Below are 24,643 nucleotides of genomic sequence, written 5' to 3'. Positions count from 1 at the left end.
GTGTAACTGCAGATATACTGCGCTTATTCATATACCTACCACTGTGCAGGTGCTCTGCAGGGACTTTTCTTCTAGGGTTTTGGGAACCAGAGCAAGGTGTTACAGAAGATCTTCGGGGTGTGGGGTATCTTAGTCATGGATCCTGCAGATTCATGGGGTTGGAAAGCCTTGTGTTCCCATTAGAAGGAATGATTTTGAAAGCATATGCCAGTTTTAGTCCCTTCTTCAGTTTGTCCACAAGAGATAGAGGATCTAACCTTGTAAATATCTACGATGGAATTTATTTGCTAACTTGTTTGTGTAAATATGATGGATGCCAATAATGTAGAAGCCATAAACCTAATTATAATCAAGGAATATTTGAGTAACTAATTTACAGTCACATTTGTTCACTTCTAATTATTAGCCCCATGTCTTGCGGTGAATAGTTCACTGGTCTTCTGTGTCATGTGATTCTTTAACTGTCATGTCCTGTCCTAGAGACATGGATTTCAGTTTCCTTATAATGCTTTGCAGGAAGAAATTATTTAAAATATGGAAAACTAGAGAAAAGAGAATCTAACAATTGCACTAAACAGTCACACTAGTAGGAAGCTCCATGTCAATATTTGAGCTGAATGCTCATAGAGGAGCCAAAGTTTAGATGCACTAGAAGAACATCTTTTTTCCAATTTTGTGGAGGGGTCTCAGCTACTCTTGTGTTAAAGTGATTCTCAGTGCGACTCTCTCTCCATTTTTTGAGTTCAGATTTATAATGAGTAATTACATAAGGTTATGTGCATTGTTTAGATTTCAAATCATGTCAAATTATGTAAAAAGCAGCAAGAGGGTTCTTTTCACAGTTGGAATCACTTCAGTAGTTTCTTCTTAGCATCTTGTTGATGCTATTTTCATCCTCAAACACTGCTTAAAGAGAGGCAGAGAGAGACACAGACATCCAGACAAGCAACTTCAAGAGCTTCAAAGAACTGCTGATGCATGTTGAACATGTCAGGATAATGTTCTCAGTTCAGATGTTTACTACACATACTACTGTCCTTACCTTAGAAACCCTGGAGCCCTCTTGAGAGACCCCAGAAAAATCCATAAAACTGCTATGTTATGTTGCAGGATTTTAAACTGCCATTTCTTTTTTAAAATATATTTTTATTGCCATTAATACAGGCAAACTTAATTTTTTCAAAATTTTAAGGCAAATAATATGAACAAATAAGACTTTATTATTATGATTATTATTTGTATTATGGTAACATGGAGAGACCCCAATCAGGATGGGAGCTGTGTTGTGCTAGGTGCTGTATGTGTATGTTTATAGGTGGACATGAACCTTACCCTGAAGAGCTTAGCATTGGTGCTATACTGATGTGTTTTAATATAAACCCATGCAGCAATGCACTGTGAGAGTGCATGTACAAATTGTCTTAGAACCTATGAAGCTGATTAAATTTTAGCTAACAAAACCAAAAGTTTCTTATTGTAGGTTTCCTGGTCTGCCAATTTGAGACATTTCCTGCATATTTAAATTCATAATCCTAACACACTAATACAGTGTTTTGCATTTGTTATAAACACACTGATCAGATTTAAATGCACACATTTATGTATATCTGCCTAGCCATCTGCTTACAGAAAAGTCTAGATAGGGCACAATATGGCATATAATAATTGTAATTAGAAAGTGCCCTCACTGAAGTGCTCTTGGTGGTTCACAAATAAGTTAAAATACAATCCTATTGAAATAATTAAGCAAACAATATTTGGTGTCATTAACAATGAAAAGGAGGTGTGGAGGGGAGACTGGTCTGAATGTAATTAAAAATTAACACTGCTTTTCAGAGAGATTTTCAGTTTTAAAGCAGTGAGGACAGGGCTGAGGTAAAAATCCAGGGGGAGCAAATTCCACAATCTAGGTGCCGCACTATCTCAAAAGTTTGATCATTTGCCGACCTTGTGTTCCGTGTGGGAACCTTACGAGATGGGTGTTGTCAGTGTGCCGGTCCTGCCAGGATGAGGCTTATGAAGAAGGTCTTGAATATGGTCAGGTGCCGGTGCTGATTGCTCTTCATTTAGCTGTGAGGCTCAGCAGGGATCTGTGAGGCTTGCTAGTCATGTGCCCTCCCCATTCCATAAGGACACACATCCCTCCTGTTAAAGGGGAGGATAAGGGGCAAATCTGTGAGAACATGCAGAGCTTCAAGAAAAGCTTGCTCCTTCTGTTGGATTTTCTCTGGGAGGGAAACACTGGGCCTAGTGGTCTGTGTTTGGACAGATCCAAGTTTGGTTCCCTAGTTTCCTGGGCTGGCAGACCTGATAATGGTGTTGGAACAGTTTTTATAGTGGGGGTGGTGAAAGCCATTGAACAAAACTGTAAACTCTGTATATTATGGAAACTACTTCAAGTCAGGGGGTGCTGTTGCACCCTTAGTTCCAGCACCCCTGCCTTAGTCCTTGGTGGAGGAGAAAGAAACTCTTGCTTTTCTCTAGCTGTCCCATGACTGATGCACAGAGCAACACTGATTGGCTCCTGAAGGAGCTGTGTCCAACTCTCTTCTTTGAGTATTTTTGATAGTAGCAAATGGTGGAGGCAAAGAGTTTTATACAAGAATCAACCTGTTAGGTGGGAGGTGGCAGTAGTACAGCTCACCCGCACATAGCAAACTATAAAACAATGAGGGGAAAGAAATGTGGGCAGGGACACTGGGGCAATTCCTCTAAGCATATAAATAGCATCAAGTGATCTTTAATGTCCATGCAGAGCAGAGAATGCTTCAGTGTTAATGTCTCATCTAAAGGGCCCTCACAGAAAAAACTGTGGCGCTCAGATTCTCTAACTTGAAGAAAGAAGCGATTAATTGATCCTATCAGAATTTAAACCTCTGGTTCCAGGGAGTCCTTGTATTTCACACCTGATATTTAGATCATTAGGCATTAGTACTATTCTCAGGTTGGTATTTTGTGTCTATTTATTTTTGCCATTTATTAAAAACATACAGGTTTGTTTAGGTAAATATGTTTTAGGGGGGCTGTTTAATAATTTTTACTTCTATTATTTTAAATTAAAATTTTTACTTCTATTATTTAAAAATAATATTCTATTTTAAATATTTTACTTCTATTATTTTAAATCTCTTCTTTTGTTCCAGTACAAACCCTGGTGTCTAATGACATACGGGATGGTGGCCTGCTGGTTTCTATTAGGAATCAATGGCTTGGCAGTGATTTTGCTACATATAGCCATTTCATTTTCCGTGGCTCAGTTTCAGACAGCAGTCCTGACATGGCTGTGCTCACTACTTTTGTTATCAACTTTGCGCGTACCAGCTGTGGAAGAAGCAAAGGTAATTTTTTAGTGTGATCAAAGTATGGTATTTATTTATCATGATCTTGGACAACATTTTATTGCAAAACCCTTATCAGCCGAATCACTTTTAGTTTTGCCTAGGCAGAGATGGGCTCAAAAGAACTTTCTAGGTGCTAAGGTGCAGTAGGTGTTGGTACAGTCTTTGACTGTAGCATCTCATTTGGAAATGTTAATAACCTTGCTGAGAACTCCCTCTAGTGGGCTGTCTCTCATATGTATTGTCATGGTGTGTTGTGGCCCTGAGTACTAAAAGATAACTAGATGCATAACAAGGTTGTTCTACAGAGTTTCATGTTGGTGTAAACTGAGAGGAGAACTATGAGGCAGATAGAAGAGCCTTGCTCTCCATTGCAGCTTCCTTGTTCTCTTTTAAACAATAGATGAAATCACTGAATGCAATAAACTGTACTGTATGCTCAAACTAATCTGATTTACCCACTTTCTTTAAGCCCTGGCTATGTTTTAATTAAAACTGCTGTATGTGGATTTCAAAACCATTTATCTACAGCTTTGCTTGCTTTTATTATTGTCATCATTGTCTTCAAATTACCTTTTTATGATGCCTTTCCTCCCAAAGGATTCTAAAGAGCAGGTGAATTGATGAATGAAATGAGTGGTCTTACATATGAGGTTCTATTTCCACATGTTAAGTATCCTCATACCTTCTTGTCAACTGTCTAAATGGGCCATCTTGATCATCTCTAGAAAAGTTTTTTTCCTCCTACTGATAATAGCTCATCTTAATTAATTAGCCTCTTACAGTTTGTGTGGCAGATTCCACCTTCTCTGTATGTGTATATATATATCTTCTTACTATATGTTCCATTCAATGCATCTGATGAAGTGGGCTGTAGCCCACGAAAGCTTATGCGCTAATACATTTGTTAGTCTCTAAGGTGCCACAAGTACTCCTGTTTTTCTTACAGATGAGGAGCATCTGGATTATTTAGTCCTGAGAGAACGTTAAAAGGCAACATAAGTGACGTACTTAAACTAGTCAAGGATTGTTATAAAATCAAGACTGAATAGCCTTTTTGAGGTTGGTGAACAAGCCAGAACTAAAGGTCTTACAATTAGGTGCAGGAGGGAACATATTAAAAAAGAATTGGGGACCTTTTGCAGAGAGAGTGGTGAATAGGTGGAATGGGATTCTAGTTGAGATAGTAGACTCAAATAGTAAGACTTGAGCAAAAGTTGAATGACTATATGGAATTTAATAAATTAAAGAGGTATTATTCATTTTCATGTTTGGAAGGAGCCAGGTGCCTTTTCAGGGAGTCAAGAGGGAATTTTTTCTGATCATGCTTTCCCTTTCAGATGCCATCCCACACCTGAAAAGGGCCCAAGACCTGCTTCTATGCCTACATTGCACCAGTAGTTGACATAAAAAGTTAACATTTATAGTAGAGTGATTGTTTATATGTACACAACTCTTGATGTGCATTGCCCCATGTAGCAGAGATCGTAGTCTTTTGGGCAGCAGTGTTGACCAATGGCTGTGCCCCTCTCCTGAGGGCATGAAAGGACAGAGTAGGGCCAACTTCCTCTGTTCCTTCCTTGGCTGAGAGATGAAGGAATTGCCAGTGTCCTTATTCCGCAGCCTAGTTTACCCAGTTTTTCTTGTGACTACTGGATATGGTTAGTTGATAGCAGTAGTACTAGGGTTAGCTTTTCATAGGTTTTAAGTATTGTTTACAGTGAGGTTTCATCTGGGTAACTTTTAAAATAATTTTTTCATCTCTGTGGCTGAACAGAAATCTCCTTGTTTCAAATATTGCTCTTCATGCCACATGGCCATTCTCCTTAATGATGGCCATTCTGAAAGTTTGTTTTGTTTAGGTGAGGGTCCAGATGCTCTATTCGCTTTTCAAATAAGCGAGAGAAGCTCGCTTGAAGCTGTTCCCATTAGATAAATCTATGAGACTGGCCTCAGATTTGGGCATTCTGGACTTTGGAGCCGTCGTCTTCAAAAAATGCACTGGCACCTACAACCGCTTGGTTTTGTGCCTCTTCCACTTCTTCCACAGAGGCTCCTTCTCTGAAATCTTATCTGACAAGGGTAGCAGACACTATCATTCCTCTGGGGAACATAAAAAGTGGCCACCTTCTCAGGCACCCTCTAAGAAAAGGAGACAGAAATCTTCCCACCAGGTCCCTGCTAATGGTAGTTCAAGGCATCAACATGGTCTTTTTTGACAGCCTAAAGCACACTAGTACACGTCCTTTTGGTATTGTTGAAGAAATACTCCCTTGCAGGTACCCACACAGATAATGCGGTACCCTATAGTATACCTCATAATATGGATTTTTCTGCCACTCCCTCTTCCACAGTCTAACGGCTATAACTGAAATTCTTCCAGATATTTTAATCTGTTGCTCCTAGTTCGATCCCTTGCACAAACCCTAGACATTCCGCTCTCTCTGGTGTTTACACCCTTTGAATACTTTAATTGGTTTTGCCTGTATTCAGTTTTTATTCATGAGCTAGTTCCTCGAGACTCTTCATCATTTCTTTTGCTCTTTTTTGAATTCCCTCAAATTTGTTAACATACTTCTGATACTGAGGCACCCAGATCCGAATATGTTTGCATCACATCCATCAGGAGGAGGATTACGTATATTACCTACCTAACCCTTTGTGTAAGAAGCCTACAAATTTTTTTGCAATGTGTGTAAAAAACAAACAAAAAAACCCCCCAAAAAATTAAAGGTGAACCCCCGCCTTCCACACCTCCAGTTGTTGGAATTTTTGGATTTGAGGTCTAGCTCAAAATTAGATTCAGCATGTCTGCTGCTTCTTGAAATATGGCATTATTCGTGGGAAATAATGGGGGTTATCCCTTGTCATGCTGATTGGTGTTATGTGCATAAAGCCCTGTGCATCAAAATGAAATTATATGCCTTAATGTATAAAGGTTATTTTGATGGAGCATAATATATGATAAACAAGTGCTTCACTAATGCTCTCTACTTCAAGAGAGATGTATTCGCTCTAATTCAAAATGCAGATTTTTGTTTCATATCCCAGAGTTGCTTAGTCAAGCTTGGCAGTTTCTCTTTAATGACTGTGGGTTTCTGAATTGGAAAATGAAGCCTATTGCTCTAACAGTTGGATTTGTGCCAAAACAATGGTCGCTAACCATCCTTTAACTGACTGGCGTAGACTCAGTTTTGCTATCTTCATCCTCTGCTTCCTTTCACGGGCTTATGGATTTGAAAGAAACTGTTCTTCGCTTGTGAATAGATTTATCCTCTCTCCAAAAGACACTTTTATTAGGACTGACAAACTCATTTCTCTTTGGTTCCAATGCATGGTGCAGTAGGACAGGATCTTATCAAATGGGACGATGGGGTGGAGGGCTATCAAATCCACTACAATATAGATGTTACAATCCAAACACAGTTCACTGACATGTGGGCATTCACCAAGTCTGTTAATTACATTGAAAATTTCCTGCCCTTGGCCTCTATACATAGCTCACCTTTGTGTCTCCCCTTCCCCAGTGCAGGAGAATGAAAGGAGCAGGCAGCTGCTGCCACTGAGCCACCTTCCCGCTACTCCACTGGCCCATGTGGGCTGCAGCATTCTCGCTCTAGACAGGCAGGGAGCAGCCTCTGTCTGCAGGAGCCAGCAAGCTCTGCAGCGGCCTCTGTTGGGGCTGTCGGAACTGCAGTCTTGTCATAACTACTGAGGCTACCAGCAGTATCATCTAGCAGCTGCAGCCTCAGCTTTCGCTCAGCCTGAAACTCTGATATGCCAAGGAAATAAGTGTAAATAGTGAGGCGCACGCCAGGGAGGCGCATGCCATAGTTTGAGAGTCTATATTAACTGCCCTTTATTGATGATGGCCTAGGGACTAGTGGACTGCCAGTAAGAATGTTGATTGTTTGATATCAAAATCCTATCATGTTATAAACGTAGCTATCGCACTGATCTCTGTTTTGTTTTGCAGAGAGGGTGGTACGACACTGAAAATGAGTACTACTTGCTGCTCTTCACCCTAACTGTTCACTGCCTCTACTACACTAGTTTCAGCCTTGAATACTGCTGGCATGGCTCTACCCAGAAGAGGTACTACTCATTCTTTTGGATGCTGGCCTACATGTTCTACTATCCTGTGTTCCACAATGGACCCATTATGACCTTCAATGAATTTACTAAGCAGGTAACAGCACTTTCAAGCTGATACAGCTCTTGGTTTTTGATACATCTGGTGTGGACTGAGGGCTAAATCCTCTGAGGTGCTGTGCACTTCCTGCAAGATTCCCAGCACCCTAACATATCACCTTTAATGTGGGGGTTGACAGCTCTGGGCACTTTGATAAATTGGCCAGAATGGGCTCTGAAAGAAGGAAGACAAAAGCGTGAAAATTAGTTGGAGGTCTTGAGCTAAAACTACATATTATTAAATATCCCCTAAACTTCAGAAGATTTTGGTTCTGGATCCAGACTTTGAAGCTCAGGCCTATATCTTGAAAATAACATCTGAAAAGCTGCTAAACAAATTGGTGACCTCTTTCCAGCTGCCAGATGTATGTATTCAAGCTGTATTAAATTAAAATGGGAAAGAGATGTGGGGGGTGGGAAAGCAGATTCTTTCATCTTTTGAGAGGTGGTGTCATTAATTAGATGAACATTTTGGATAGGCAGAGCCTAAAATTCCCTTTAATCCATTACTTCAGATGATTCTTTTGATAACATATTTTAAAATGCTCCTTGCAGACGAGTCTGAGTTAAAAGTTTCATTTACAGTTATCTACTTGAGAAAAAATTCTCATTGATGAGATTTTCAAACACACTAACATTAAGTATATGTTCTATCTTCATCTTCCCTTTTTTAGTATGGCTTGAAGTACATTGCATGCGGGAAAGAGGGGAGCACTGAACACAAGCTTAGGTATTACCTGGTTACACATCAGCCATAGAATAATACTGAATTCACAAAAAACTAGTGGTTAAAAACTGAGTATCTGTTTCATTGATTGAGTGACAGATTGAAGGAAAATGTCCAAATAGGTCTAAAAATCTAGGGATCGGGGTAAAGATGGGGCTGATTTAAACTCAGAGCCTTAGTTTTCCACATATATTTTTATTTATCTTCTGCATGAGACTGTGAAGGCTTGGAGATACGAATATCTTAGTTCCTTTTTGAAATAGATATTTTTTTTTTTCAATCAACTAGTTACCTTAGAAAACCCACAGTGGGAATGTAGTAGTTTTCATTCATGCATTTGGTGATTTCAGTGCCCAGTGTCCGTAACTGAGTCAAATATATGGTTTTCTCCTTCTTGGATGTTGTAAGGGACTTCTATTTCCATGTGGGCTTTAGAAAAACAAAGTAATTTAGTTGCTTTAAACAATACATCTATCACTGAATTTGACAACATCAAGGTATACAACAATGACATAGAGACAGGTCAGTTTTGAGCAAGTCAGTTAGGGAACTTTTGACACTGTTACTAGATATCTTTCTGTTGTGGGTATCACAGGCAATACACCTTATTCAAATAAAAAATTACCAGAAAATGAATAAATTGCTCTTTATCATTTTCAGTTTTTCTTGCATGACAACAGGTCCATCTATGCCTGTTGTGTTTCTAACATGCCCATCATCATAGTATCTAAGTGCTGAACAAAAATACAGCCCTACCGTCTTCCCTGGGAATTCCAACATTCCAATATTGTTGTTTTCCTGAACAGCAGATACCAATGTAGGAGATATTTTGATGCTTGGACTCAGTTCAAGCTTACTCACTAAACAAAGCCAAGTTGAAAGTCAGCTAGAAAATTACACGTAAATAAGAATGAAAGAATTTTCAGAATTAGTCCCCAGAAAATTTGTGATTCTTATCCTTATCCTGAACCAGGTGTTTAAGTTTTGTAAAGCCAAAATTACAGGAAAGTCTTGGAGGTGCCAGATTTGGGGGTCTTAAGATAGAGAACATTCTTAATTTAGTGTGTTTTCTGGGCACTCTACCATATGTAGCATATGAAAAATGATAAGAAAAGGTAAACCCTTCCCACCATCCCACACAGGTGCAGTGGAAACAGAAATTATAGGGTCATCATGTGTATATGAGTGATAAAACCTTTCTTCAGCTGTTCGCAAATCCTTCATTTTGTTGTTTTGAATGTGTCGTAGCTGGCAGTTGATGAGTATTCATTGGACCACATTTTCCCCTGACGCTGGTTTGAAAGCTGCTGATAAATAGTTTAAACATCTATTTCCAAACTTTTGACAGCTGAGACCCCCTTTAAAAAAAAAAAAAAAATGAAACCAATCATGTGCCTGAAACACTGCCATGTGGTGTTAAAGGTCATCTCATCTTAATTTATACATCTCCTAGGCTCGTCCTTTACGCCCCCCTCTCCCAGGGGACTGTGCTGTAATTCTTCATGAAATGATTCTTTCTCTCCTTTCTTATGCTTTGGTGAGCAGTGAAATAACTAACAATGTTGCCATGTAAATGATCATCACTGGGATATGAGTTACTATCCATTCAAATAAATGGCACAGTTTAAACCTCAGAACTGCTGTTTCAGGTGCTCTACAAATTCATGTACATGTCTCTGCGTTGGTTACACTTGTTTCACAGTTTGAAGCTTTTCTTTGAAACCATAACAGGTAAAGACTAATTTTTAATTAAGATGAAAGCTGAGACTCTGGAGAAAAATTGAGCATCCAGTTTGGCTAATCATTCACACCTCTCACTTTGAGAAATGCAGGACATTGCTACCTGGACTTGGATAGTGCAAGAATAGTAACAGGACAGAGACTTTCACCTCTAGGCAACCACTTCAGATAAAAGCCTAGATTGGTAGTAAGCAAAAGTCATTAGTTGGCTCTGTGGTGTCCTGTGTCTCTCTGGTAGCTTACATGAAATGAGTGGATGACCTCAGTCCAGTTCTCTGAATGGCTAGGAGCCCACACCACAGAAATCTATTGGCACCAATTGGCATCCTAGATAAGTCTCAGTAGAAATGGCATGAAGGCAGTAATACTCTCACAGCCTGGCAATACCAAGTCACATTGGTGATATGGCCTGGGTGAGCTTGCCCGTTCGCTATGCGTGTGCATGCTGTGTCTGATCTCCTGAGAGGCATAGACTTCAGGTTTCAGTGCTATCAATCAGCCACCTTTAATAAAGAGTATATTTGTAGAAACCATTGCAAATGAACATTTCTACCCGAGGCACTTGGTGCGTAGGTGTACTGTGAGGGACTGATAATTTCAAGGGACAAGGCATGTGCAACAGTAGCACAGACATACCAGCTGGTCGCTAAATACAGCAATGAGATATGCTTTGCAGTTAAAATTTTATAAAAGTCAAGGTACTTACAGTGTATGGGGATTGCATCAATGAAAAGCCAACTTGTGACAACCAGGATGCTGAACACAGGCAAGAACATGGTCTAGCATAGTTATAGTTCTGAATCCATAATTGCTGTGCATCTCAAAGGAAGACAAGATAATAAAATAGCCTCCACCATCAATAGAGCAGATGGAACCTCAAGGCAGCATGTACTCTCAGAAAACTAATTTAGTCCTGTGTGGAATGATTAACGCTTGGTTTGAAAGAAAATACTAGGGACTGCCTCTATGTTCTGGTAACTCCATAACTGTAAGCAATGTGCATGGATCTGTCCAAGTGAGTGCCATTGTAACCAGCTAGATATTACTCCAACGCTTTACTTAGGGATGTGGTTAACTTTTGGTGACTGGCTTGTACTTCTGATAGTCTCTCTCTCTCTGTCTCCGTCCTCCTCCCACCTGGCTAAAATGAATTTAATCACATTAGAGTGAACTTGGGCAGGCTCAGTGACAAGAAGAGAGATGCTTGTCATCTGGTGCAGTGGAGAAAAAGATTCCCTTACTAAATAGATACATGATGAAAATACAGTTAACAAAAGTAGAATATGCTACACTTTTAAGAATCAGTAGAAGTGACCTAAATTTGGGGTATGTCTACAGCAAAATCTGTACGTGGGCTAGACAGCATAAGCTAGCTTGAATCCAGCTAGTGCAGGTAATGATAGCAGTGAAGACAGTGCTGCACAACCTTCAGAGCAGGCTAGCGAGAAAAGAATGTACCCAGGGTCCATGCCAGCCTTGTACTACCCACACTGAAGCCCGCACTGTGGAGTCTTTCCTGCTATTGTTGTTTGCGCTTGTTGGGTTCAAGCTAGCGTGGGTAGGCTAGCCTGTGCACAGCTTTGTTTTCTTTTCTGAGGGTATGTCCGACATTTGGACACTCATTTTCCATTAGAATGAATAGGAATCAGGTGTCCAGTTCCCCTTTGTGGCTTTGAATAGAAAAATGAACACACACACTGATACTGCATTGAACCGTGACTGACAGAAGTGCCAGAGGAATTAAAGGGGCCGAGTCAAGTGATTTTTCAGTACTTTGAAGAAACTTGGTCTCTTCAAAGTACTCACTGCCAGTGAGATGTCATTAAGGGAGATGAGTCAGAAGAGCAATAGCATCTGGAAAACTCATTGAAAGATGTAACAACTTATCAAGTAATTTTCTAGACTTCACTAAGAACAAGGCAATCAATTGTGCATCTACAAAGCCCTTTTCAGGAGAAGAACAAAACTGGTGGGGAGAAAATTCAAATGAAGATGGTGTTTACCTTTTAACGTTAGCTTAGATGAAGACTGAGGAAATATTTCCTTATTATATATCATTTTATAGCTCCAAAAGCATGCTAATCACTTCAAAGAAAATATAGCAGACACTGTCCCTGCCACAAACAGACCTAAATTTTAGGCATGAGACAATGAGTCGGGGAGAGACAAACAGTAGAGGAGGATGCTGGTTACTGCAATATGATTGCATTTGAAGTATGCATATGCCTATCTTGGTGGTTCTGCAAGATTTGATTTTTAAACAAAAATTAAAAAGGAAGATAAGGTTATTAAATAATTCATATTATTGACTCCCTTGTAGGTGTTGCAGAAGAACTGCATTTGTTGGAGCGACTTAAATGAGGACCGGGTAGTGACTTGGCAGATATAGAGAGGAGTCTGAATGATAATTAATTAGCAATTTTCAGTAGCTCTATCCAGGCGCATGAGGTATAAAGTATGTTTATGGCTGTTATCATAAAAAAGAAGGAGAATTGCAGAAACACTTTATTAATCTTGGGAGTGAGAAGAATGTTGCTGTTTAACATGCTGGAAAATGGAGTTGCAGAAAATGAAAAATAGCAAAACTATTCTATGGCAGAGAGCTTTCAGTAATAATGCTTTTACTTTGTTATAGTTGCTTTGCAAAAGTGGGATAGTTTGACCTTTTATTAATAGTAGTCTGCATCTGGCAGCTGTGCCACAGCACCATCCAAGATCGCTTAATCAAGGCTGTCCCTCTACCTGTGGGGAAGGTTGGCGTGAACTCCACTATCCCTGGAATGGACAGTCACCTGTGACCAGACATCATCATTACTAACAAGGTACAGAAGAGGATCCTCATGGTGGATGTCACAGTTCCTTTTGAGAACAGGACCATGGCCTTCTTTGATCCCCAAGCTGAAAAAAGGAGAAATACGCCACCGGCTGATGCCCTGAATGCTGGGGGTTATGAGGTTCAAATATATGCACTGATCGTTGGAGCTGTGGGCACAAGGGATCCCAGTAAAGAGTGTGATAATGCGGAATCGGTCAGCGGTATGCCCGGCTGATGCGGCGACTCATGGTGTCGGACCATCAGGTGGTCAAGGGACATTTATTTATGTCACCAGACAGCGGCAATACCAGGAGAAATGAGACAGAGTGCCAATGAGAAGAGAAAACAGGAAAGTAGCTGAAATATTTTTTAATAGATCGTATTTATTTAGGGATAACTTACCCTAAATTCTCAATTACTGAGGGGCAATTTATATTTATTGTTACATTATTTTTCACAAGTTATTTCTAGTATGACTTTCCATGGATACTGATATTTAAACGGTACTGTTAAATTTATTACCCTAATTTGGGATATTGTAGATTATGGATTATGTGCATTTTATGACTTTTTATACCAAACTTGCTATCTTTGGATAATTTAAGCATTCTACCTAGGTGAATAGAAATTTTTTATTAATCCGTGCTGTAGATAACTTTAACATAAGCTTTAATAAAATGTTTAATTTTTGTATTACAGCTGTGCCCAAAGCCCCACCCAATAATTATAGGCCCTTTTATGCCAGGCACTGTACAAACACCTGCAAAGACATGGCAGTTTCAGTAGGTCAAAAATGTCAACCAGCCTCTACAAATTCACCTGCAGAATTTGTGGGTGTTATGTACGCAAATACATGTAGCCCATATTAGAACCTAACTTCCCAGTTTGTACATGCAAACACCCATATTTGCATACGTTTTTGGATGCCAGTTGAAACCTTGATCCTTCCACCCAAAATTTCAGAGGGTCTGTCTTTTGTACAGTATGCAAAATATTCATGTGCAAACCTGATTTAGGTGTGTAAATGTGTGTTGGCTTCTGTTAGTAGCTTTCTGCATGCACAAACAGATGCATGTGAAAATTTAACAGGCTCACAAAAGGGAGGCATTTGAAAATTAAAGCTCAACATCTGTAGTGTTCTTTGGTTTGCATGCTGTATTGTGTGTGACTCTGGAAGGCAATGCTGGTTTCCTACTAAACAGTAGATTATATTCTAACCTACTTCAGGGAGAAGGTGGAATGAGACTTAGTATATGAATGTGTTTAATACAGTTAATGTCCTAGAATTTGGTGGGCATCCTGGGAAACATGCCAACTACAAAATTTAAATCTTCCCCCATATGACTTAAACTTGTGAGACCAGCACTTGCTCAGCAGATCGCCATGGCTCTTGCTGACCGTGGCAATGTTACAGGAGTAAAGCATTTAGTGCGACAAATTGTTTTTGAGCAATAAATCCAGTGTATTAGGTACAAACAGGAGAGTTTCAAATCACACACTGTTACTTTTTCTCTTCTCCTTTCTTATCGTCAACAAATATTTACCACTACCATAGCCACTATGTGGAAAATGTTTTTACTTCCCTTTGGCTTTTCCCAGCATCTAAGGATATTGATAAATATAGGATGATTATAATTTGTCTCTCACATGTGGACTCTCTTAATGTTATAGTGCCTGGGAACAATTAATAGTGTTTGTCTCTTTCTCCAGTAGTTGCTTCCTCTGAGGCTCCTGCCTGCCTGCTTTGTGTACCCCTTGGTCAATCTCAGCAAATAGCATTCTCTGCCCTTCTGCAGCAGAACCACACTTGTTCTCTTGGTTCAGGGCCCTTCAAGTGATTTGGAGTGCATGTGAGCATGTATCTGTGCACGGATGCATGTGTACAGGGGGATCCACTAACAATCACAGCAGGCTTTGCAGTTGGAAGAAGTAGCATCAGCATCCAAGAGCAACATCATGGGTAAACTATGGAGAGATGCAGTTTACGTTTAAATAATGCGTCCAGAACTTAAAATTCTTTCTGTAAATGCGGGGGGGGGGAGTTAGTTCCAGGGAAATTGTTTTTTTGCCGTACAATACAGTACTGTAGTTGAGAGGGTCCCCCGCCTTACCCCACACATGCACAGCCCACTGGCACTGGAGACAATGAGACAGGCAAGGAGGCTGAAGGTGCTGTAGGCTAAGAGAAGCATGTTGCGCAGCGGCAGCTTCCCCTCCTCTGCAAGCACCAGGGGCAGGGGGCTCAACCCTCGGCCCGCTCACTCCACCCCTTCCCCCAAGCCCCCACCCTTAACCCATCTCTTCTCCCCCCCCTTCTCTCCCTTTACTCTGCACGCCGCGTCCTCGCTCCTCCCCCCTCCCTCCTGCCTACGGCAATCAGCTGGCTTGAAACGTTCAGGGGGCAGGAAGGTGGGGAGAAGAGTGAGGACTTGGCGCGTAGGCTCCCCCTGCCTCCCGAACACCGCAAACCAGCTGATTGCTGTGGGCAGGAGGCAGGGGAGGGAGGGGGAGCCTGCACGCTGTGTCCTCGCTCCTTCCCCCTCCCTCCAGAACGCCGCAAGCCAGCTGATTGCTACGGGCAGGAGGCGGTGGGAGATGGGGAAAGGCGCTGATCCGCAGGGTCTGCCGGCAGATGGGAGGTGCTGTGGGGGGGGGCGGGGGCGTAAGGGAGCTGATGCGGGGCTGCCAGCTGTGGACAAAGCAGGCAGCCAAACGATGTTATAGCAAAGCATTGCACAACTTTAAATGGAGCATGTTTTGTAATTGAGCAGGAACGTAAGATTGAAACAACATTAAGCAAGAGGATGTTAAGACGAAGTTACTGTATACATAATATATGAATGCTTATATGCATCACTTGGTGGTTTAAATGCAGCCACCTCTGGTGTATACCATGATTGTTCTTTGACAATGCCTGGCCCTATTACACAGCATATTAAAGCATACCTTAGTCTCTAAGGACAGTGTCAGGAGCCTATAGAGTTTAGGGTCTCTGAGCATATTTCCAAAGTTCATTGAAGTCAGTTGGGAGACTCCCATTACCTTCGGTGGGCTTCGGGTCAGGCTTTCTGTGGGAGATCACCTTGAGTGAAAACCCTACATTTTTATTACTAGCTGTCCCTCAGGCACTGAAAAATCTACTTTAAGACCCCTGCCTGGTTTTCTTATTAAAACGGTTTCCTTAAAATAGATGACCTGGTAGGTTATTTCTTCCTCTGCAAAGGCTATTTAACTAAATGCTTCAAAGATAGTTAATGCCTTTTTATGAGAACAACAAAATGTTGTACAGCTATTCAAAACCTACTCCTAAAGGTGAACTGAAAGAAACTAAGGAGAAAAGTAAATTTCTTGTCTCTTAATTTGCTTTATTTTAGTAGCTTTGCCTGTCAGAATTTTTAAATTCCAGGGTTTTTGTATGAGTTTGAAGGTAAAGTGCTTTCTTTGGAAAAAATTAACCCAACAGATGTTAAAGGGGAATAGATTGTTAATTGAAGATATTGTAGTTCTGTTTATCTCCCTGGAGTGACTTCTGTTAGCTTGTATCAGTGAGGAAATTCTATAACATGGTTACACTTGTGTGGTTAAAAATACATGTTAGTGCTGAAGGTTTGTTTTGAGGCTGTTCTCCAGGTCCTTCTGCTTGCTGTGGGGTTCTTGCGCTTTACAACAAAGCATCTGATGTGGTCACTGTTAGAGACATGATACTGCATTAGATGGAACTTGGGACGGATCCAGTCTGCCAGTTCCTACATTCCTGTGTTCCCATGCATGAAGAGACACTAAAATGAGGGACGTCAGTGGTAGATACATGCTGAGAGAAACATCAAGTTTTCTTTTCATGTGCTCTTTGAGAAGCTTGTGTTTATTTGTTAGCAGATACTTTTTGCTGGATCAGGTACTTAGGGTATAAATTCACAGAGCCAGATACAGGTTTTATTAAAATGGACTTGTATTCTTCTAAGTGTGGCAGCCCTCTAGAAATTAGAGGATTATAATTAAATCAGGCCCTCCTTGAAGAACCTCAAATACGATGGCATCCATAAATTCATAGATATGAAGGTCAGAAGGGACCATTATGATCCTCTAGTCCGACCTCCTGCACAGCACAGGCCACAGAATCTCACCCACCCACTCATGCAAAAAACCTCTCACCTATGTCTGAGCTATTGAAGTCCTCAAATCGTGGTTTAAAGACTTCAAGGAGCAGAGAATCCTCCAGCAAGTGATCTGTGCCCCATGCTACAGAGGAAGACGAAAAATCTCCAGGGCCTCTTCCGATCTGCCCTGGAGGAAAATTCCTTCCCGACCCCAAATATGGCCATCAGCTAAACCCTGAGCATATGGGCAAGATTCACCAGCCAGATACTACAGAAAATTCTTTCCTGGGTAACTCAGATCCCACCCCATCTAACATCCCATCACAGGCCATTAGGCCTATTTACCATGAATATTTAAAGATCAGTTAATTACCAAAATCATGTTATACCATCTCCTCCATAAACTTATCAAGTTTAATCTTAAAGCCAGATAGATCTTTTGCCCCCACTGCTTCCCTTGGAAGGCTATTCCAAAACTTCACTCCTCTGATGGTTAGAAACCTTCGTCTAATTTCAAGTCTAAACTTCCCAATGACCAGTTTATATCCATTTGTTCTTGTGTCACATTGGTATTGAGCTTAAATAATTCCTCTCCCTCTCCGGTATTTATCCCTCTGATATATTTATAGGGAGCAATCATATCTCCCCTCAACCTTCTTTTAGCATTCAACATATTTGGTGCCCCCAGGCTCAGAATTTGTCTGGCAGTGGGGTGACAGGGTATCTGAATTGATAATGTGGGGGTATAGGGTGATCCATCTCCTGCCCTCGTTGGGATACATAGATACCCCTGCAGGACTGAACCATATGGAGCATCCATTAAAGCAAATCAAAAATGTGAACAGATGAAAACATGATACACCTGTTTCAGGGAGCTGCGTCGTGGGATAGATTCAAGGCCTGTAGCACTGTCAAAGTATGCTGCATGTATGGTGACAGTGCACCATGCACTTGAATCGGGATGGCTAATGAGGAAGCTCTGAGCTATTGTGGCTTGAAGTGGCAGAAGTACAAGTCTGTAGTGTAGACAGGATATAGAAGGGAAGTGTCCCTTTTCTCCATTTGAACGCATGTGGAAAGATCCTCAACAGACAAAAATGGAACTGAATGCTTGTCAATACTGCTTCTAGTCCTGTGGGAGTGACTGAAAACATGTCGTGCATATCACTCAAATTCTCCTTCTCACTGTTTCCATTAACTTGATTAATTACTGTGACTTGGTTTGAAGGGTTAAATAGAGAATTCCCCAAACACCACACTGAAAATAGTGCTCTTGATCATGCAGATAAATAAAAAGAAGTTAAATTTTAAAAGTTGGCATCAAAAAGTCTATTTGAATGAAATGTCTGGTCATTTGTACACAATGTAACTTACTTTGATTTCTTCCTGTAGATGAAGAGACCAGAAGCCTGCAGTTTGAAGAGTAACCTTTGCATTTTACTGCTGGGCATAGTTCGCATTTTCTTTTGGTGGTGGTTGGCAGAGCTGATGATTCATCTCATGTATATCCATGCCATATACAATAGTTCTTCACATCTGGAAGCAGTGTCCTACTGGACTTTAGGTCAGTGTAAATATTACTTACTTTGAATATACTTGTTAATTACTTATTCATTACCTAATCAGTGCCCAAAAAATGTTTTATAGACACATAAGGCCAGAGTTTGCTTCCCCTAAAAAATTATAATTAAGACCATTTGAATATTTTGGATAGAAAGCTGGCTAGATTGTCGAGCTTAACGGGTAGTGATCAACAGCTTGAGGTCTAATTGGCAGATGGTATCAAGCAGAGTGCCCCAGTGGTCAGTCGTGGAGCCGGTTTTGTTCAACATCTTTATTAATGATCTGGAGGATGGCGTGGATTGCACCCTCAGAAAGTTCGTGGATGACACTAAGCTAGGGGGAGAGGTAGATATGCTGGAGGGTAGGGATAGGGTCCAGAGTGACCTAGACAAATTGGAGGATTGGGCCAAAAGAAATCTGATGAGGTTCAAGAAGGACAAGTGCAAAGTCCTGCACTTAGGACAGAAGAATCCCATGCATCGCTACAGGCTGGGGACCGACTGGCAAAGCAGCAGTTCTGCAGAAAAGGACCTGGGAATTACAGTGGATGAGAAGCTGGATATGAGTCAGCAGTGTGCCCTTGTTGCCAAGAAGGCTGACGGCATATTGGGCTGCATTAGTAGGAACATTGCCAGCAGATCGAGGGAAGTGATTATTTGCCTCGATTCAGCACTGGTGAGGCCACATCTGGAGTACTGTGTCCAGTTTTGGGGCCCCCACTAGAGACAGGATGTGGACAAATTGGAGAGAGTCCAGTGGAGGGTAACGAAAATGATCAGGGGGCTGGGGCACATGGCTTACAAGGAGAGGCTGAGGGAACTGGGGTTATTTATTCTGCAGAAGAGAAGAGTGAGGGGGGATTTAATAGCAGCCTTCAACTACCTGAAGGGGGTGTTCCAAAGAGGATGAAGCTTAGCTGTTCTCAGTGGTGGCAGATGACAGAACAAGGAGCAGTGGTCTCAAGTTGCAGTGGGGGGAGGTCTAGGCTGGATATTAGGAAACACTATTTCACTAGAAGGGGGGTGAAGCACCTGAATGGGTTACCTAGGGAGGTGGTAGAATCTCCATCCTTAAAGGTTTTAAGGCCTGGCTTGACAAAGCCCTGGTTGGGATGATTTAGTTGGTGTTGGTCCTGCTTTGAGAAGGGGCTTGGACTTAGATGACTTCCTGAGGTCTCTTCCAACCCTAAACTTCTATGATTTTGTGATTTTTCAAATTCAAAAGTTAAAACAAATTGAAAAAATGTAGATGAAATTTTCACCCTGTTTTTATACCAACTACAGAGCTGATTGAAATTATTTGAAATTTTGAGGAGAAAAAGGAAAAACATAGTGAGAAATTTTTCACAATTCTTCCTTCCTACCCTGTTTTTCCCCCTCCAATCTGTTTTACTGTTCTAAAAAGACAAAATAGATCAAAAGGTTAGAGCAGGGGTCGGCAACCTTTCAGAAGTGGTGTGCCAAGTCTTAGTTTATTTACTCTAATTTAAGGTTTCGTGTGCCAGTAATACATTTTAACCTTTTTAGAGGGTCTCTTTCTATAAGTCTTTCATATGTCACTAAATTATTGTTGTATGTGAAGTAAATAAGGTTTTTAAAATGTTTAAGAAGCTTCATTTAAAATTAAATGAAAATGTAGAGCCCTCCAGACCGGTGGCCAGGACCCGGGCAGTGTGGGTGCCACTGAAAATCAGCTCACGGGCCGCCTGTGGCAAACGTGCCATAGGTTGCCCACCCCTGGGTTAGAGCGAGGGAGTCCGGAAGAAAACAAGGTGGCAGGAAGGCAATGATCTGTGTATATACTGTTTAGTTCATGATGATCACCATCATTGTGTATATATGTGTGAGAGACAGATGTTTAGTATTTTAAAATAACTTTTCCCCTATCTCTTTTTCAGTTTCTTGTTCTTTCTTTTTGGTGGCTGTATGATAATTTGATTATAGATGCCTAAATATTATAATGAGTGCAGTATAAAGATGGTGATAGTAGTCGCTGTAGTCACATTCAAGCTGTAGTTACGTTACATTCACAGATGCTAATATCTGCTGCTGCTCTGTGATGTGTACCATTGGGGAACCTCCCCCGCCCCAAACTCTTTGGCTCAGTAAAGCCAGACGTGTTGCTCACTGAAGCAAAGGAGATGCCTCTCAGTACCTCAGCTAGTTAGGTGACACTGCTGTAAGTACATAAGGGAAGATCTAGTTCTGTCCCTTATGTGGTACACAAGACCATTAATTAAGTACAGTCCTATAGCTTATTTTTGATCATCTGTGATCTGTGCTATACAGGAGGTCAGACTAGATCAGTGGTCTCCAACTTTTTAACGCCCCAAATCACTTTTTGAATCTAAGGGCAAACCAGGATCTACCTCACTCCTTCCCTTAGGCCCCTTCCCTTCACCAAAGCCCCTCCCACTCCACCACCATCCCCCCGTCACTCGCTCTCTCCCACCCACCCTCACTCACTTTCACTGGGCTGGAGCAGGGGGTTGGGATTCGGGAGGGCATGTGGGCTGTGGCCGAGGAGTTCACAGTGTGGGAGGGGACTCTGGGCTGAGTCTAGGGCAGGGGGTTGGGGTGCAGGAGGGGGTGAGGGGTGCAAGCTCTAGGAGGGAGTTTGGGTGCAGGAGGGGGCTCTGGGCTTGGGCAGAGTGTTGGGGTGCTGGTGGGGGTACAGGGTGCTGTCTCTGGGAGAGGGTTGGGGTGCAGGAGGGGGTAGGGGGTGCTGGCTCTGGGAGGGGGGTCCGGGCTGGGGCAGAGTGTTGGGGTGCAGGAGGGGTTCCGGGGTGCTGGCTCTGGGAGGGGGCTCAGGAATGGGGGTTTGCCCAGTGGTTCCCGGTTGGCAGCGCAGCGAGGCTAAGGCAGCCCCACACAGCTCCTGGAAGGGGCCAACGTGCCCCTGGGAGGCAGCTGGGGGGCACGTGGCTCCGCGCGCTGCCCCTCTCTGCAAGCACCACCCTCGCAGCTCTTCCGGCCAATGGGAGCTGTGGGGGTGGTGCTTGCAGGCAGGAGCAGCGCACGGAGGGAGACCTCTTTCCTCCCCCCTGCCCAGCTGTGGGGCTGCGCTGGCTGCTTCCAGGAGCGGCGTGGGTATGGGGTAGGCAGGGAGTTTGCCTTAGCGGCAGCCACACTACACTACCTGAGATCGCAATTGACTGGGAGATTCTCTAGGATTGACCAGTCGATTGCAGTTGACCGGTTGGTGACCACTGGACTGGATGATCACAATGGTCCCTTCTGGCCTTGGAATCTATAAACAGAAATTCAGCCCAGCAGTTGATGTCTGTCTTTAACAGTCCTGGGCCAATAGATGGCATCTGTATTCACAGGGAGCAAGCTGTGCTCCCTCCAGTGGAGGGCAGTGGTACATGTCCTCTCAAAGCTAGTTTGGTGTACGTGACAGAAACATAAGAGGTTTTCCTCCAAGCTTTTTTCCCCTCCCCTAACTCCATCAGCATTTGTAAAGGAGATTCTGAATTGGCATTTTCTGTTCCAAACAAGAGTTCTTCAGTCAATTAAATCCAGTAGCTGCTGACGTCCTCTATATTCAGAGGGTAAAAGCTTTGCAGTGTTAAGTGATGGAACATGTTAAATCAAATGCTGACCAGTTAATAGATGCAAGACTCCAAGTTTAAGGGACAACTATTCAAGAAGTGTGTGTGTGTGTGTGTGTGTAAATTATCAACAGTATTAAAACAGTAAATAAAAAAATTACTATTTGAGGAGCAGCTTAGGATGCTGATATATTCATTTGATGCAATCAGTATCACATTTCAATAACTAAAACTCATTTAGAGCTGGTGATTAGAAAATGCTTAAAATATAAGTTCAGGTGATGAAAGTCTATTTCAAAGCAAGTCTGTACTGTAAAACTTCCCTAGTCTGATTAAAATATGATAATATGAACTTAAATAATAGTCCTTTGGAGAGCCTATTTTTAGAAGAGGTGTGATTAATGGGGGATGGTACACTCGGACAGAGGGATTACAAGTGACAGTGTAGTTAACGAAGATGGGTAGTTAAACAGTAGGGTTCAGTTAAGTTTTCAAGGCGATGAAAAAATGTGACATTTTTACAAGTACATTGAAGTGCTTTAGTTCTGTCCAGTTCCGACAATCTGAGGCTATTTGTTTATCACAATAATTGTGCTTCATCTCTCATTAAAGTCAAATCACATTAACAGATGTAAGACACAGGAAATTTTAGGCTTAAATTCCACGACTATGTCCTTGTAAATAGTATTTAGTAGATCTATTTTCCTCTGATCCTTTCTTAGTTATACAGAGCTTTGCATACCCTTTAATGTTCCTTGTACAGACCCAAATGATACCTTTATCTCAGATTCCATAGTATTGAAACTGCGTACATGAAAGAGGGACTGAGGAAATAGACTGTTGATACTAAAGCAGTGGTTTTCAACCTTTTTTCATTTGTGGACCCCTAAAAAATGTTGAATGGCGGTGTGGACCCCTTTGGGACCACAGGTTGAAAACCACTGTACTAAAGGATTAACCACATGGGATATTAAGGTTCCTGTGCCACTGTTTTCTTTTGTGTCCCATTTTTATTAATATCCATTTAGCTCTTGGCAGATTGAAAGCTGTGTGTATCATCTTGTGTGTATTAGGTGTTGCATCACTGCCCCCAGTAACTTGTAAACTTCATAGTGAAGTGTGACGTAGTATTGCAATAACCTGTAATTAGGTCATGTAATGGAAATATGTAGAACTTGTGGATGTTACAGTTGCCCTTCCAATTTTTCTTGAATATTTTGGAGTGATATACAACGAAACCCGTCAATATGGATAAAAGCAGCGTCTTAAAACTTGAGCAAAGGGTAACTCGGTAAATCTTGGGGACACTTTGCCATGGTCAAAAGTATGCGTAAGAGGAGCATAATCAGAATAGCTTTTTGGTCATAAAAAGGTTCAGTATAATGTCCCTGCAAGGTACAGCTATAAGCATATAAAATGTTTATATAGTAACAGTGTTAATTTACAAATGTCAAAGCATTTAAAAATATGAACCATTTTCTGCTGTGTCACAGATGTACTGTAAATGATACACAGTAGTTCGGGTTTTTTAAAAATGAAAGCTAACAAAAGAGCAGCACAGAAATGTTAACATTACCTGGAGTACATTGTCCATTATTCACTGTCATTATTCACTCCCTCACACATACATAGAACTAAGAAATAAAATAGCGCCTAGGGCGAGCGGGTATCCATCATCAAGATAAATATTGTCTCCTTTGTAGCAGGAAACTAGCCAAGTGAGTTTCTCTAAGCCAGAGTCTCTCTAAGTAATGCACAGAAAGGTATGTGACTGTTCTAGATACCTGCACACTGATAGTATGTTGTGAAGCCCAAAGCTAAAGGTTCAAATGCCATCCAACACCCGAGAAGCGTTTACACTTCAGTGTTAATGAATTTATTGAAAAGTGCTTTTGCTTTTAAAATCTGCTGATTTGTTGGCTGAGTCCTCATGTATGACTCAAACAGGTATGTGCTTAGGTAGAAACTTCAGCAGAGCTTATTTCTCCTCTCTCACTGCTCTTGGTTATAAATCAGCGTCCACCCTGGCTGTATTACTGTCACATTACATCTTCCTGGGATTAAGCCACCTCATTCCTTCTGGATTCACTTGCAGCTCCACAGCCTTAGCCATTTCTCTCCTCTCTCATACCTGTCTTCATGAAAGCCAACACTGACCTCATCTCTTCATACTGAGCTGAGCTAACCTAACCTGTCTATATGGTTATGTCTACATTGCCAAAAAAAAATGGAGTTATATCAGCAAGTCTCAGCCTGGGTCAGCTGACTCTGGCTTGCTGGGCTCATATTACGGCAGTTAAAAAATAGCAGTGTAGACGTTCGGACTCAGGCTGGAGCCAAGACTCTGAAACCAGAGGAGTAGAGCCCTGTGCGGATACAGAATTTATGTCTGTGGATATAAGGTGGATATCCATGGAGCTGCGGGGCTCTACCAGAAACTGCAGCGGTGAAAGCAGCAGCATGTTGGGCTGCCGGTCACAGGAGCCGGCGCCCTGCATGGGCAGCTCCTCCGGCCTGGCTGTATCGCTCCCAGCTCTGCCCACTGGGGTGGGCACCAGGCTGACCGGCAGCTGCCCCAGGTTGCATTAGTGTGTGCAAGCAGCTCGCATGCTCCCGGAC

The 24,643-nt window shown here is 41.8% G+C and overlaps 1 protein-coding gene across 8 annotated transcripts in view; it reads left to right on the top strand.

Annotated features, from left to right (window-relative positions):
• The window catches only part of HHAT (hedgehog acyltransferase), a 322,110-nt gene that overhangs the window by 22,715 nt on the left and 274,752 nt on the right, over nucleotides 1-24,643 (top strand). For all 8 annotated transcript variants that reach the window (XM_043543703.1, XM_037895771.2, XM_037895773.2 and 5 more), the window contains 3 exons: nucleotides 3,144-3,338; nucleotides 7,315-7,527; nucleotides 18,301-18,472. In XM_043543703.1, the coding sequence (XP_043399638.1) occupies nucleotides 3,144-3,338; nucleotides 7,315-7,527; nucleotides 18,301-18,472 (580 nt within the window). The remainder of the gene's footprint in view (nucleotides 1-3,143; nucleotides 3,339-7,314; nucleotides 7,528-18,300; nucleotides 18,473-24,643) is intronic.

The sequence above is a fragment of the Chelonia mydas genome, chromosome 3, assembly GCF_015237465.2.
Source record: "Chelonia mydas isolate rCheMyd1 chromosome 3, rCheMyd1.pri.v2, whole genome shotgun sequence".
Taxonomy (NCBI): domain Eukaryota; kingdom Metazoa; phylum Chordata; order Testudines; family Cheloniidae; genus Chelonia; species Chelonia mydas.
This window is presented reverse-complemented; position numbering and strand designations above follow the sequence as displayed.